At 43.8% G+C, this 16,228-nt stretch overlaps 1 protein-coding gene across 1 annotated transcript in view; it reads right to left on the bottom strand.

Annotated features, from left to right (window-relative positions):
• Positions 1 to 13,755: 13,755 nt before the first annotated feature.
• Positions 13,756 to 16,228, bottom strand: part of CLRN1 (clarin 1) — a 43,854-nt gene continuing 41,381 nt past the window's right edge. Inside the window, exon 3 of the mRNA XM_061418894.1 lies at positions 13,756 to 14,113. Coding sequence (XP_061274878.1) covers positions 13,848 to 14,113 — 266 coding nt within the window. The 3' untranslated portion in view covers positions 13,756 to 13,847. The remainder of the gene's footprint in view (positions 14,114 to 16,228) is intronic.

Raw genomic sequence — 16,228 nt, 5'->3', positions numbered from 1 at the left:
TTCTTGGACTTCAGGTCATCCAATTGTCTATGGAATCAAGAAAACCCCTTCAAAGACAGAAGGATTCATTCTCAGGAGCATAATTCTAGGAGCCAGAAGCAAAGTAAAGCTAACAAAGTCAAAAGGCAGGCAAAATTAACAGATGCTCCCAGTAATGAACAAGGTGTAGAAAGGTTTCTCGTAATGACTGCCTCCGTAGAGCATAAATAGGAATGCATCCGTTCCCTCCCGTCTCCCCTCACACCATCTGTTATTTGTGTCAGGCAGTTGGTAATTGCTCTGTGTGACCCTTGTTGTTGGGAACAGAGGCTACACTGTACATTGCAGCTTTCTTTGCTTTCTCCCATCTCCTGGCAGCTGTGGCTATAAGGTTTGTGTCTATCCTGAGATGGTAGATCAGGGGTTCCCTGGCTCTTGTAACTAAATATAAACAAATCACTCACCCTCCCTATTGGGAAATAAGTTATAAATAACAAGTGGGAGCAATCTTTCATCAGAGAGGCTGTGGTTACTAGGAAACGGGCACTGTAGTCAGGCTGTCTATTGTCATTATGTATCCATATGGCATTGAGTATAAGCTCTGGTTCTCTGTCCTTGGTCTTTCAAATGGTTCTTGAGGGCACTCTTCTTGCATATTATTCTACTCTTTGGTACCTTGGGGGTTCTAATTTGACCTCTGTCATCAAACTTGCTGTGTGACTTTGGGTGAATTAATTCACATCTCTGGTCCTCAGTTTAATTCTCAGTTAAAAGAGATGAGAAGGTTCGGCTAGATCAGGGCTTCACAAATGACAGCCCATGAACCAACAAATCTGGTTTGCCATATGTTTATGTGTGGCCAGCAAACTAAGAATGGTTTTTACATTTTAAAACGGTTGAAAATGAATTAAAAGAATAATATTTCATGACAGAAAATACTTTACTATTTAATAGTGTAATTTAATAGTACATAATTATAATATGTAATATACACAATCATATTTATGAAAATTATATGAAATCCCAGTTTCTCTCTAGAAATAAAGTTTAATTGGAACATGGCCACACTTATTTATTTATTTGCTGTCTATGGCTGCTTTCAGACTCAACAGCAGAGTTGAATAGTTGTGACAAAGATTGTACTGCCTTCCAAGCCTAAGATAATTACTATTTGGCCCTTTACAGAAAAAGTTCACTGACCCCTGACCTAGATGGTCTTTTACCAGGGGTTCCAAACCTCTGGGATCTAATGCCTAATGATCTGAGTCTATGTAATAATAACAGAAATTAAGTGCACAATAGATGTAATGCTCTTGAATCATCCTGAAACCTTCCCCACCACCATCCCCCTGGCTATGGAAAAATTGTCTTCCACAAAACTGGTCCCTGGTGCCAAAAAGGTTGGGGACTGCTGTGTCTTAGTCACCATACAAATTGACTAAGTCTCAGCATAGAACCTTCTTAACCTGGGAAAGAATTTCAGGCTTTAGGTGAAACAGACCTGGTTGTCTAGTGCTTCCAACAAGACCTAATTACTGCCCTGGCTGATGAATGGCCTGATAAGGACTAGAAATATCTCAACCCAAGACAGGATTGGCTGCTGGACTCTGGTCCTGCCCTTGTCTGGGTTGGCCCAGGCCTGGGGACCAGGGTAATGAGCCACTCGCCTGCTCTAGGAGCCATGACCTGCAGTGATGCTGGGCTAAAGCCCCCGGAGGTCTAGAGGAGAGATGAAGGTGTTAGGATGTCCTTGCCTTGATAGAGAGACTCCAAGTATGTGGCTTATACAAGCCAAAAGATCGTTGGTAAACTCCAGGTAACCTATATTCTAAAAGAGATATATCAACTTATTGCAATATAAGGAATTTATTTGGATCCTACAAAAAATTTTATGGAGGAAACTAAATACTATATGTTTTAAAAAGTGAATAAATACTGTATGTTTGATCATAATAACATAGAATTATATGATCATGTTTTTTAAGACGAGTCCTTCAGTTCAGTTCAGTTGCTCCGTTGTGTCTGACTCTTTGCGACCCCATGAATCGCAGCACGCCAGGCCTCCCTGTCCATCACAAACTCCCGGAGTTCACTCAGACTCACGTCCATCGAGTCAGTGATACTATCCAGCCATCCCATCCTCTGTTGTCCCCTTCTCCTCCTGCCCCCAATCCCCACCAGCATCAGAGTCTTTTCCAATGAGTCAACTCTTCGCATGAGGTGGCCAAAGTACTGGAGTTTCAGCTTCAGCATCATTCCCTCCAAAGAAATCCCAGGGCTGATCTCCTTCAGAATGGACTGGTTGGATCTCCTTGCAGTCCAAGGGACTCTCAAGAGTCTTCTCCAACACCACAGTTCAAAAGCATCAATTCTTCGGCGCTCAGCCTTCTTCACAGTCCAACTCTCACATCCATATATGACCACAGGAAAAACCATAGCCCTGACTAGACGAACCTTTGTTGGCAAAGTAATGTCTCTGCTTTTGAATATGCTATCTAGGTTGGTCATAACTTTCCTTCCAAGGAGTAGATATATACTACAATATTTATGGGTGAAACGATGTGATGTCTGGGATATGCCTCAAAATAACCCACTTGAGGAGGATCTGAAGTGGATGAGTCCATATAGATGAAAGAAAGTTGGTCCAGAGTTAGCAGTTGAAGACATGTAATAGGTAAACAGGGCTTCATTATATTACTTTTTTTAATCATGTGTATATTTGAAATTTTCCATAATAAAAAGTTAAAAATATCTGTGTTCATAACCAGTAATTTAAAATTTGTATTTTTAAAGGAATTTAGTCCAAAAAACCTTACACAAGAGCCAAAAGTAGTTATTGTGTCTTTGATAGAAATTTCTGGTAAAAAGTTTCCCTATGAGAAAAAAAAAATTCTTGAAGAGGAATAACTGTATTAAAACCTATAAGCATTAAAAAATTTCAATTGCTGAAATATAGTTTATTAATAATTTTGCTATTGATACATAATTATTTAAAATCTTACAGTAAATAGAAAAAGAAAACATAGAACTTGCTTCTAATTCCCGAGCCAAATGTACCAGCTTTTATTAAGCTTGCATATTAATCATATAAACATTTAGCATTTACCAGTGCCTCCTGGATGATGGATGGTCTTATATTATTTTTTCCAATATAACTGTAATAAAATTATTTCTTGGGCTTGAAAACAAGTCTGGGTTAGCAGTGATTGGTATAGTGGCTTCTTAATCATCAGGAACCCAGGCTTTATCCATTTGTGTCTCTGTCATCCTCATACTTGGCTTGTACCTCATGGTCCAATATGGCTACTTCACCTACTGCCATTAACTCTGTTTTCCAGAGTGTGGAAAGGGGAAGGAAGAAAGGACAGGCCCTTTAAGAGCATGACGTGGCATTTGCACATGTCACTCTTGCTCATGAAACCCCTAGCTGGGCAACCGTTCATGCTGCTAAGAATGTTTTTACTATATTGTAAGGGGAGAGAGGCCATTGATGGGAGGGACAATGAATAGCCTCTTCCATTGATACCTTATATTAAAAGATAGATATGTTTATGTACAGTTTCCAAAAGTCTCCCTCTTGATCTGAATCTATTTCTTGCTTTTCTCTTTCCTCCATCTGTCTTCTGGTCCCTCCTCCCCTTTTCCTTGGCATCTTCTGAATAGCTTAGTTTGAGAGTGCAAGTGACTACATTCCTTCAGTTCTGGTGGTTCCGATCCAGACACCCACTCACCTATTATTCATGCATTTCTACCCATTTAGTCATTTGTCTCCCCCACACTCACACACAAAGTTTGGTTTTGCAGCTCGAGAGACATAGGTTTAAGTCCTACTTCCTCTCCTAGTCTGTCTGTGATCTTGGGTTAACTCCACTAAGCTTTGTAAGCCTTGTTTTCCTCACCTGGAAGAAGGCATCATTGTATCTTAAAGAGTCCCTGCTTAGCCTACTTATCTGATAACTGTGAGGATGAGAATAGTCGTGGGGAAGTGCTTGGACTTTATAAAGGGTGAAGAGCCACATTGCTGGGAAGTAATGCACAGAGGGAGCCCAGGTATGCTGTACCTTCCCAAAACCCGATCATCCTGCTCTTCTCATGGAGTGAGCTGCTGGGAGCCATGTAGCTGCATGTGACCTTATCCCAATCATAGCAGATTCAGACGTAGAATTTTGTCCCCAACAGGCTTGACTGTTTATTTGGGGAATATGCATTTGAACTGAAGAGTCATATGATGGTTAGAGAATCCTCTAAGTGGTTGCGGTCTGTAGGAACCAATCACAAACCCTGGGGTCCTTGGAGTTCAGCAAGTCTTTGTATTCTGTGTGATGCCTTATTCCTTCAACATATTGCATTTCTGTTCTTTGATTTGTTAGAGTGGTTTCTTTTCCGTACAAGAACCTCAACTAAGAAACTCTATTATTGGCAAATTTGGCAGAATGTAACATTTGGTGCTCTCATCTTATAAATCTGTGCCTTTTCACCCTCTCAAAGTGAAAGGTAAATGGTGGTTTTTTGTGTTTCCGTGATCTTTCCCAATCATAACTGGGCATTAGAAGAGGCTCTGACAACAATTATTAATGCTGTAAAAAATGTGAATTTATGTGTGTGTGTATGTATGTATGTATGTACATATATATGTGTATATATATCCCTGGAGAAGGAAATGACAACCCTCTCCAGTATTCTTACCTGTAAAATTCCATGGACAGAGGAGCCTGGCAGGCTACAGTCCATGGGGTTGCAAAGAGTCAGATATGACTGAGCACAGCACACACGCACACACACACACACACACTTTATTCCTTATATTCCACTTATATAATAAAAGAGTTTTCTGTGTTAGAACAGAAATGAGAAGGTGGACTTTCTGAAGAAAAGGAAGAGCTTTCAACCTTCTCCACCTCCATTTAACACTAAAGCACTATGAGCAGATGACAGGGTGTGCTCTTCTCCAGCACACCCTCTCCCTATCACCGGCTCCATGCATTCTAGAACCCTAGGGTTGCAGAGCATCCCTGGGGAGCACTTCCTTTGCCTTGGGAAAGCAATCTTCTCACAGAAGCCTCAGAGTCAGGTAGGCTGTGAGCTGCCATGGTGTGAGCTGAGGTAGCAGACTTGATTCTGTGGGAACAGGAGGACTTAGAAACTTTCAGAATGAAGTAAAAGGGACTGTTTCAAATCCTAAAAGATGATGCTATGAAAGTGCTGCACTCAATACGCCAACAAATTTGGAAAACTCAGCAGTGGCCACAGGACTGGAAAAAGTCAGTTTTCATTCCAATCCCAAAGAAAGACAATGTCAAAGAATGTTCAAACTACCACACAGTTGCACTCATCACACACGCTAGTAAAGTACTGCTCAAAATTCCCCAAGCCAGGGTTCAACAGTATGTGACCCGTGAACTTTCAGATGTTCAAGCTGGATTTAGAAAAGGCAGAAGAAGTAGAGATCAAATTGCCAACATCCATTGGATCATCGAAAAAGCAAGAGAGTTCCAGAGAAACATCTATTTCTGCTTTATTGACTATGCCAAAGCCTTTGATTGTGTGGATCACAACAAACTGTGGAAAAGTCTTAAAGAGAAGGGAATACCAGATCACCTTACCTGCCTCCTGAGAAATCTGCATGCAGGTCAAGAAGCAACAGTTAGAACTGGACATGGAACAACAGACTGGTTCCAAATAGGAAAAGGAGTACATCAAGGCTGTATATTGTCACCCTGCTTATTTAACTTATATGCAGAGTACATCATGAGAAATGCTAGGCTGGATGAAGTACAAGCTGGTATCAAGATTGCCAGGAGAAATATCAATAACCTCAAGATATGCAGATGACACCACCGTTATGGCAGAAAGCAAAGAAGAACTAAAAAGCCTCTTGATGAAAGTGAAAGAGGAGAGTGAAAAAGTTGGCTTAAAACTCAGCATTCAAAAAACTAAGATCATGGCATCCGGTCCCATCACTTCATGCAAATAGATGAGGAAACAAGGGAAACAGAGATTTTATTTTTAGGGGCTCTAAAATCACTGCAGATTAAAAGACACTTGCTCCTTGGAAGAAAAGCTATGACCAACCTTGACAGCATATTAAAAAGCAGAGACATTACTTTGCCAACAAAGGTCCGTCTAGTCAAAGCTATGGTTTTTCTAGTAGTCATGTAGGGATGTAAGAGTTGGACTATAAAGAAAGCTGAGCACCAAAGAATTGATACTTTTGAACTGTGGTGTTGGAGAAGACTCTTGAGAGTCCGTTGGACTGCAAAGAGATCCAACCAGTCAATCGTAAAGGAAATCAGTCCTGAATATTCATTGGAAGGACTGATGCTGAAGCTGAAACTCCAATACTTTGGCCACCTGATATAAAAAGCTGACTCTTTTGAAAAGACCCTGATGCTGGGAAAGATTGAAAGAGGGAGGAGAAAGGGACAACAGAGGATGAGATGGTTGGATGGCGTTACTGACTCAATGGACATGAGTTTGAGTAAGCTCCAGGAGTTGGTGATGGACAGGAAGCCTGGCGTGCTGCAGTCTATGGGGTTGCAAAGAGTCAGACATGACTGAGCGACTGAACTGAACTGAAAAGGGACATGAGTGAAAGGGCCAGGTAGGGATCAATGTCTTGGTTCTCTTTATGGCTGGAGGCTATTAAGAGCCATGAAATTTGGAAATTAAATCTAGTATGATTGTTATCTATGTTTGTCTACTGGGAAAGTCTGGGGATATTTAGATTGGTTTCAGATGGGTAAAGAAAAGTCAGGAAAATTTAACTTTTGCCCCAGTATTACAGAACTGGTGAGAGCAAGAGTTTGGGCTTAAGCCAAGTCGCTTTCCCACTTCAGCAAGCTGATTCCACTGGAGTTCACTTACTGAGAAAATAGTCTATATTTTAGTGGCAGCATAGTTTCAGTGATTTGAGGGAACTGATTTAAGTTCTAAGAGAAGGGGCCAACGCCTTGTACATCTTTCCTGTAGGGTGTGTGTTTGAAGCTTAATCAACATCTCATGAGTCATTTTATTCACTAGAACCAGCATCAGCATCCTCTCTTAAATGTTGTAGGAAGTTCACTGGCAAAGATTTGGGAAGACGTAGTTAAACAATAGACCTTATATCTAACATTGCCACCCCCTCCAAAATGAAGAAGTGAAAGCCCTGGTAGCTTCATGGTTAGACAGAAACCAAGGGGAAGAGTACATGCAAAATGGTAGGAAGGAGACTGAGTTTAGGGACTTCAGTAAATATTAGGAGTAGTCAGATCTCTGGAACAGAAAGAAGAGTTGAAAATTGACCAACATTCAACAGAGATTTATCAAGTGCTTAGCACATGTCAGGTATTGTTCTAGGGACCAGGGATTCTGGGGACCACTGCTGAGTGGACAAAACAGAATTGATTTACAATGAAAGCATTTCAAGGATTGGGTTATATTTTATTTACATCTCTCCTTATTATGTTCTTGTCATTCAAAGATGATGGAAAGACTTGGATTTGTAAAGTCTGTATCCTCCTTGTTCAAAAAAACAAAGCAACTTCTAAAGTAGTATGCAATTAATGATGAGATTATAAAATAGAAGTAGAAGCAATAGGTAAATACATTTCAAAAATTTAAAAATCATTGGAATATGGACCCAGCCCAGAGTAAGCCTTGTTACTAAGACACATGTATCCTTGAAATGCTAGACACCGCAAGTGAGCCACAGACAGGGCTTTAGGCTTTTCAGTGGGGGAAGATGATACCATCACTGAAACAACCAACCACCCATGGTCTTTGGAAGAAGAATTATAAGTCCTAATACCAAGAGGAGGGAAAAACTTAAGAATCCTCCAAAAAGCAGGTCACTCTGTGAATATGCTAAAGGACTGTATCAGAAACCAAACACCACTTGGGTGAGGCTGGGAGAGCTCTCACCATGAATCCAGCGGCCGGGTCTCTGTGGGTTCACATGGCATCTCCTCCAACAACAGAGGGGAGGCATGCTCCTAGTGAGTCAGTCCCTGCAGCTTTCTTTGGCAGACATTAACACACGGGAAAGCATGGCTATTGATCCTGCATGTGTTTCATGAGATAAAGAACTTTAATGTGATTCGCAGAATCGCGAGAAGCAAGGCAAGAGGGAGATAAGAAGGCTTGAAGTGAGCTTCCTGCAGAGAAATGTGTGCTTGTAAACACGATCAGAACCATCTCCACTTGGGCCGTTTCGCTCACCCAGCTGTTATGTACAAGTGGGTCTGACCATAGCTGTGCTGCCAGGTGGGTGAGGAAGGCCAGAGAAAGGATGGAAAAAGGCTGTCACGTTTTGTTAGAATAGAAAGAATAAAGCTGGAATGAAACTGCTTTGCCTGTTCCATAGGAATCATCTAGAGTGCCCTCCTGCCCTTTTTAAAAGGGAGTACCCACTGTTCAGTCAGCCAGGATATCGGTGAATACAATACACAGAGAAAAGGTGAAGCTGCATCTCTATGTCTTTCTCTCAATGTAATTCCATGTCTTTTCTCTCTGATTTTAGAAAACAATAGAATGGGTAAAAAAATAGTGAAGTAAGTTTGGTCCATCATTAGAAGGCAAGAAATGACACTAAAAGACAATGAGTAATAAAGATTAATGTGTAGGATACAGACTCATATAACCAACCTTGATGGGTGGTTTTGGAGAACTTGCCAAACTGACATCCTCTTCTGGGATGAGCACATGCACAGGTACACGCAAGCACGCACATGCACGCGTGTGCGCGCGCGCACACACACACACACACACTCTGCCCCCAGCCCCTCCCTGTAGCTGTGACTCATCCCTCTCTTTGCTTGTGTGGAACAAGGGTGGGCACTTGACCAAGGGCATCTGGTACAGAGGCTGGCTGCTTCATTCTGATGTTCATTCTCTCTCTCTCCCACTCCCTCCCCCAATCCCTCTCACTCATTGGTCCTGGGTCTTAGGGGATACTGTAGATCCTGTAGACAATGTAGAGATGGAGTTTCTCCTCTCATACTTTGAAAAAACAAAGCTGGTGGGCAGAAAGAGAGAGGAAAGTGAATTAAAGGCTTAGGGAGAAAACAGGGGCCTGAGCCAGTGGCCTTAGATCCACACACACAGAGGAGGGGTAGGAGAAAAGAGAAAGGAAGGGAAGGGCAACCTTGGTCTCACTGGACTTTCCAATAGACTTGCCTGTCCAGGGGCTGAGTGCACACAGCGCCCTGGGTACCAGTGAGATGAAGATGCCTTGTGTCTTTCGAGTGAATCTCTCTCCCATGCATTCTCTCCCTCACTCCTTTCTCACTTAAGATGTTTTAAGTGGGTCTTTGTTTCTAAATTAAATGTTTCCTGACCAAGATACTAAGTAAAATAGAATGTTTTCTTTTTTTTGAGGTAAGGAATAGAGGATTAATGGATATGGCATAAATATATTTTATGTTTTTGTATATTTATGAATTTTAAAAAAGGAAATAGCTTATTTGTGCAGGTGGAAGGGTGGCTGTGAAATTTGCTAAAAACTGAAAAAAAAAAAAAAAAGTGAAGCAGAGTTCCCAGTGTTACGTTTCTTTTTAATTGATGTATAGTTGATTTACAATGTTGTATTGGTTTCAGGTGTACAGCACAGTGATTCAGTTGTACATTTTATATATGTGTGTGTGTGTGTGTGTGTATACACACACATACTCTTTTACAGATTCTTTTCCCTTATAGATTATTACAAAATATTGTGTATAGTTTCCAGTTCTTATTGCCGGTTTTATGTTAATGTGTGTTTGTAGGGTAGGGGCAATATTTCACTGGTTCTATTTGCTTTTCTGCTCCTCCATGCCTGTTTCACTCCTACACCTGTACTCCAAACATCTCTGCCCAGTCCAGGTAGCTTCATATACAATTTGGACAGAAGTGGATGACTGTGGTGAAATGTAAAAAGTGATATTAAGTTCAATGGTCACTAATTTAGGAGTGAAACAGAGTCACATACATTCTTGCAGAAGAAGGTTGCTTTTTTCTCCAAAAAGTGATAGTGTTATTCACTCAGTCATGTCTGCCTCTTTGTGACCCCATGAACTGTAGCCCACCAGGCTCCTCTGTCCATGGGATTCTCCAGGCAAGAATACTGGAGTGGGTTGCAATGCACCTCTCCAGGGGAGTCTCCCAACCCAGGGATCGAACCCAGGTCTCCTGGATTGCAGGTAGATTCTTTACCATCTGAGCCACCAGGGAAGCCCCTTTTCCTCCAAACTAGCTAGAAAATCCCTAGGGCCAGGAGGGGCAGGAAAAGGAGAGGAAGTACACTAGATTATACCTAAAATCTCTGCTGGAGTGAGAGTCATCTTTTTCCAGCACCAGAGAACATTGGGGAAACTGAGGCAGTGCCCAGGTGTCATCCTCACTGCAGTCCAGGTGAAGCCCTAGTTGACAGCAGAGAATGAGTGTCCTGTCAGCGGCCTTGCAGGAAGGACACCACTCAAGGCCCCAAGACTTGGCTTAGGACTTGTCTGACCCAGAACTGTGGAAAATTCCTCCTCTCAATGCCATGACCCCTCAGAAGGGGGAAGTGAGGGTAAGGTCATATGGTAAGGAATCTGCCTGTAATGTAGGAAATCTGGGTTTGATCCCTGGGTTGGTAAGATCCCCTGGAGAAGGAAATGGCAACACTCTCCAGTATTCTTGCCTGGAGAATTCCATGGACAGAGGAGCCTGGCGGGCTACAGTCCATGGGGTTGCAAAGAGTTAAGACACAACTGAGCGACTAATACTTTCACTTCTTTTCAAGGCAATTGAAAGATATTTTTCTTGGCTCTCAACCAAAGATCAAGAAAAAATGTTTATTAAAAAATGAAAAAACATTTTCCTGACTGTACATTTCCTCCCCCATCTTCAATGCTTTACACACAGCTAGATCCACTGTAGATGAAAGATTTGAATGAATGAAAAGGGATTTACTAACCAGCATTTGGAAAGCATACTGAAGGATACCAGCACAAGTTATAGTATTCATTTACTCTTGAGATATTTATGCAGAAAATTCATTCTCTGGTCTTCATTTTGGGGATAAGGGGATAAGTAATGTGGCTAGAGGGCCGGGGCTTCAAGGAAAGCAATGGTACAGACAGTCACTCAGTGGTTGTGGTTGAGGGTGCCCCTGGCCTGAGGCTGTATCTCAAGGGGCTTAGAGAGTGTCTCCTTGGCGTGAAGCAGAGCTTTCCTGGAGAGCAAGGCTTTGTTGGCGAGGCTTGGGTACTAAAAAATAACCACCCCAACTCAGCGGCTTTACAGAAAGTTTATTTACCACTCTTGTCACACTCCCAGGCAGGTCACAAGGCCCGCCTCTGTTTCGTCACCTCACCTCCTGGATCCCATGACTTCCCAGGCTGTACTGCCAGGGGCGGACAGAGGTGGAGGATCTCAAGTGAGATTCTTCAGGGCCAAGCCCGAGAGTAGCTCAGGTCACCAGCCTACATCCCATCGACACAGACTCACTCCCATGGCCCCAGCTGCAAAGGAGCTGGGAACTGTGGCTTAGCTGTGTGCCTGAGAGGAACCTGATGGGGAATGCAAAACATTATCCACTACAGAGGGCCAGCGGGGGAAAGGGGGCAACAAACGAGCAGGGCCAAGGGAGCCCCTGTGTGGCAGCCAGTGTGAGTCTGCAGCTTCTGGTGGGCAAGGATGCGCGTCAGACACTGCCCTTCCTTGTGTGCAGGCACTGTCTCCATTTTGCACCGGCCTTGAGAGCATGTAAAGGGATGTGAGAGCAGCTGCTCTGAAGGAGCCAAGGGGACCTCCAGAGCAAAAGACCTTTGTAATTGGCACAGCGTGCACGGAGGGAAGGCGCCCTCCTCCGCCGCCTCCTCTCCCGCCCCATATGCATGTGTTCGGTTCTGCAGCCTCCACGGGATTCAGGGAGTTTATTGTGTACGTGCACAGCCAGCTCTGCCCCGTAGAACCTGGCTTTCCGTTCCTTGCTGTTCTTTCCCACAGCGTAATAAGCACGGATGCTGATGGTGTGTGTGGACACAGGGAAAGGAGCGCCCTGCTGCGCTCCTGTTTGCTGCCCCGGAGCCAGCAGGGGGCCCCGCGTCCCCGTGAGAATGTGAGACCCAGGCTGCCACCTGGGGCGGGAGGTCAGACAGAGTGATGATTGTCATCCCTGGGCTGTGATCCTCCCAGAGGGACTCTCAGAGATCGACCCGGTCACGTCCTCCTTGGAAAGCTTTACTCGAAGGCCACATGGCACAGAGGTTTATTCTGAGAGAAGAGAGGGAGCCAACTTAAGTGCTGTCCTCTGAGGGCCTGGGTGGTATCTTGTATTTTTGGGTGCGACCCACTTTGCAGGGACCGGCAGCCCTGCCTCCACTCCTCAGGGAGTGATCGTTCTCGTCAGGGAAGATCATTCATTCGCCTGTTAGGCTGTCACTGGATTTTCAGCTGCTGCTCTGAGTTTTCTCTGTTTATGGAACAAAGAACAATCAGGGAGGTGTTTTCTAAAGAAGAAAGTTTGGTGTTAGAAGGGAAGACAGAGAAAGGAGTCAGAAGGGACTGAGGGGCCTCTCGGGATCTCAGGCCAGTTGCCCTGGTCTGTGGAGTTCCTTGCGCTGTCCTGTCCACTCCTAGAGCAGCTGCTCTGAAGGAGCAGACGGGACCACGAAATGCTTCCGTATGTAAGTGTTTCATGAAGACTTCCAGAACTGGGTGCCCCCAGCCCATTACTGAAATAAGCAGCCTCTTTCTCACTAGAGGGACTCATGGTCTTCTAGAAATTCTCCAGGTTATCTTTCCTGAATGAAGGTAGAGAGACTAACATCTGGAAACGAAGTGAGTGTTCTCATGTTAGCCTGTGGGCTTCAGATCACCATCAGAGCAAGTATATAGTCAGGTACACAGTCATTTGTTTCTTGTAAATTGTTCCCCACCAAAAAAAGGATTTTTTTAAAAAGAGCCCTTTCAGAACCTCTTGTGTGGGGACTGAGTGCTGAGCAGCTGTGGCAAAGGGCCTGGTGGTCTGCTCTCTGTCATTCCCCGCCTCTTCCTGAGTGCTTTCTCCAGGGCAGCCGTTGGAAGACAGATGAATGGTCAGTTCTAGGTTCAGTTGCGGCCTCTGGTCAGCAACTTCATGGGTAACTGAGGAAAAAAGTCAGCTTGGGTCATGCTTTGTGACAGACCACCACCCAAGACGACAGTGATACCGTCTTAATTCCACAACGTAATACGATTTTCATAAGTGGGACTTAGTGCTTGAAGACACTAAAAAGTTTGAAGCAACAGCTCCAATGAGTCATTTTGCAACAAATTTACTGGGCAGAATCACTTTTCATGATTCCTCAGTGGTCCCAGCAATTATGTCTATTGAAAGTACTGCGTTTCTTCTTTTTCCCTTTTAGAGGTTTATACATTTTGAATAACAGGCATGGAAATAAGACAGTGCTTTGAATGAGTTTTTAAAAAGTGCCTGATATACTTAGCATTGCTCAATTAATGCAGTATCATTTTAGGAAAGCGATTCCAGTTCTGTCTTCTGGTATCTGTGGCAACAAATGTGTGGATATTATCAGAAATAGTATTTGTTTGTTTTAAAATGTGTTCCTCAGACCTCTTGATTTCTTCCTGGCAGAGCAGACATTTTGCGCTCTGGTGTGGATGTGGAGTAATGGTTTGGTCATTCTAGTCAACTGTCTCAACTAGCCAGGTGAAGCAATTTCCCACCAGGTTGAACAACCTTCTGAAGCCTTTCTTCTGCTCCCTTTCATTTCCTGCCTGTGTCCTTAGCACCCAGTTTGTATATAATATCACATAGGGCTTGGTGCTTTAAGCTGTGCACCTAAAAGGTTGAGCAAAAGTAACCACAGCCAAGTGACCAGAGCTAGTCTCGTCTCTGTGAGAATGACAGACATGTTGGCCTTTCAGTACATTAGGTCTGCAGCTACATTAGCTGTTTCTGTGTCTTTAGATTTCGCAAAAGGGAACTGAAATCCAGCAAGTCGTATTAGAAGCCCATTCAGAAAATGAACAAAAAAGCAAATGAAAACCACCCAGAAGGAGGCGGTATATTTTTCACTTTGCGTTTTGTAGGCGTAAGTCCCTTCCTTGTAATTTGCAATTTTTTCTGAGAGGTGGTGGAGTTTCACTTCAGAGGCAAACAATATCATGACAAGACAGCCACAGGAGCCTGCAAGAGAAAGAACAAACAACGCGCTGGGACAACATTTCCTGATTGTAGGGGACGAGGAAGAGGGTTTACGTGCAAGCTAAAGAAAGCCTTTCCCACCAGCTCATTTGCATTTGTCTACAAAAATACTTCAAATACGTAATCATGAGCCTGATACCCCAACGACGGGCGGCAGTGTCTGGGTTATGGCTCTGAGTGAGAAGACTTGTTGCAGGGTAGAATCGAGCCAGTCTAACAAAGACTAGGAGATGTCCCACTTCGCATGAAGAGAGGCTGAATTGCTGGGCGCCTTAAAAGCGCGGTGGTGGAATCAGGCTGCACAGCAAGCCCGGCTATGGTGTGACTTCAAGAGAGCACGTTTCTCTGTACTTCACAGGCCATACACGAAAAATGTTGTCATCTAGTCCCCTTGTGAAAGGGCTGAAAGCTTTCTCCTTCCCCTCCTCCGGCTCCCACCTGGCCACAGCTGCCCAGAGGTGTCCCTGCGCAAAGGCAGCCATGTCTAACATGTTAAGGTGGAGAGTACCTATTCTCCTTGTTTGTAACAGAACTCAGGATTTTTACCTAGGTATGTGGCTGCCTTGAACAAAGACTACATTGGTTGAGGGAGGTTGGTATGTGGGGCTAGAAAAGTTTCCTTGAAGTGTGCAGCATTAGGGGCCTCCACTTTCTTTCCCTGTTGTCCTTCCTGTCGCTGAAATATGTATGCAATGGCTGGAGCACCATTTTGGGCAATGTGGCCTTAGAAATGGAAGCCGTGTGTTATGGTAAAATAGGAAAGGAGGAATCTTGGATATCAGATACCAGGAGTCACCAGACCAGCCCTGGACTTCAACTTCTAGGTTTTTACATGAGAGAATAATAAGTATTTATTTTGTTTAACCCATCATTATTATTTTCCTCTCGTTTATTACTCATTGGTAGCCTAATCTACTTTTAAATGGTGTGACTATGGCCTGGAGTTCTCTGCAGGACAGGGGCACAACATGTTGAGTGGTGCCTGAAAACTCAGGCCCTCTCCCCTGAGGATGGAGGAAGGGAGCCCCCCAGAGGGGTGGGTGGCACAGGGGGGCAGAAGCACGTGGCAAGAAGGGGCAGAGTCGGGGACACCATGGAGAGCCAGGGCTCTGAGGGCTCCCACAGCTACAGATGCATCCCAGGTCATCATAACAGGTTGCTAGTTAAAAGGAGACTTGCTGAAATGGTTTTCTGACTTTGATTAAAACAATTTGGTTTCACACTCTCAATCTCCCTTTTGTTATATGAAAGTAGTCCATTTAAAATGTTATTTATTTGGTCACTCTGTGCTGCATGTGGGATCTCAGTTCCCTGATCAGGGACCAACCCTGCACCCCCTGCAGTGACAGTTCAGAGTCCTAACCACTGGACCACCAGGGAAGTCCCAAAGTCAGTTTTAACCTCCCAGTCTCCCCTTCCTTGTCTACAAAATGTGGATAAGAAAGATGATTCAAGATTAACATTTGATATTAGAATAGTCACAGAGAAATGCTTGCTAATTCGTCACTATTCCTCTGGTGTTTATGTATTCTTTTTGCCTTGCAAGTCTTAACCATCATCCCTTACTGCACTCTACTACACACCAAAAAACCCCTAACTCCATCAGTTAGGCCACCCTGCCTTGTTCCTTCATACGCTCTCCCATTAGATTTGTGACTCCTTGAAGAGGAGTAAGTGCTTTTGCCTTCAGTGACTGTTAATTCAGATGTCTGGGAGCAGCAATGTAGTGGCTTAAGTTCTCATTCATTAATTCACTCAATCCTTTATTCAATGAGACTTACTGATGGGCCAAGCACGGTAGTAGTGGGGAGCTTTCAACATGAAAGAAAAGGTATATGGTGGCTTCTGCTCTAACAGAGAGTATAATTGGGCAGGGAACTCAGATAAAAAAGTTATAAACCTATCGCAGTGAGCGTCATAGTAAAGGGAGGTGCGGGTGGCTATACCTGAGAGGGCGGGCAGCATCCTAGAAGGTTCTTTGGAAGTAGCTGTAGGAAAAGTTAGCAAAGGGAGGCTGGACTGTGTGGGGAGAACATTCTAGACATGAGGTGCTAACATGCAAATGTTGCCCCATTCCTTTTCCAAAGGCTGGGTTTG

Source organism: Bos javanicus, chromosome 1 (assembly GCF_032452875.1).
Source record: "Bos javanicus breed banteng chromosome 1, ARS-OSU_banteng_1.0, whole genome shotgun sequence".
In the NCBI taxonomy this organism is placed as follows: Eukaryota; Metazoa; Chordata; class Mammalia; order Artiodactyla; family Bovidae; genus Bos; species Bos javanicus.
The sequence above is the reverse complement of the archived record's forward strand: the minus strand, read 5'-3'. Positions and strand labels throughout refer to the sequence as shown.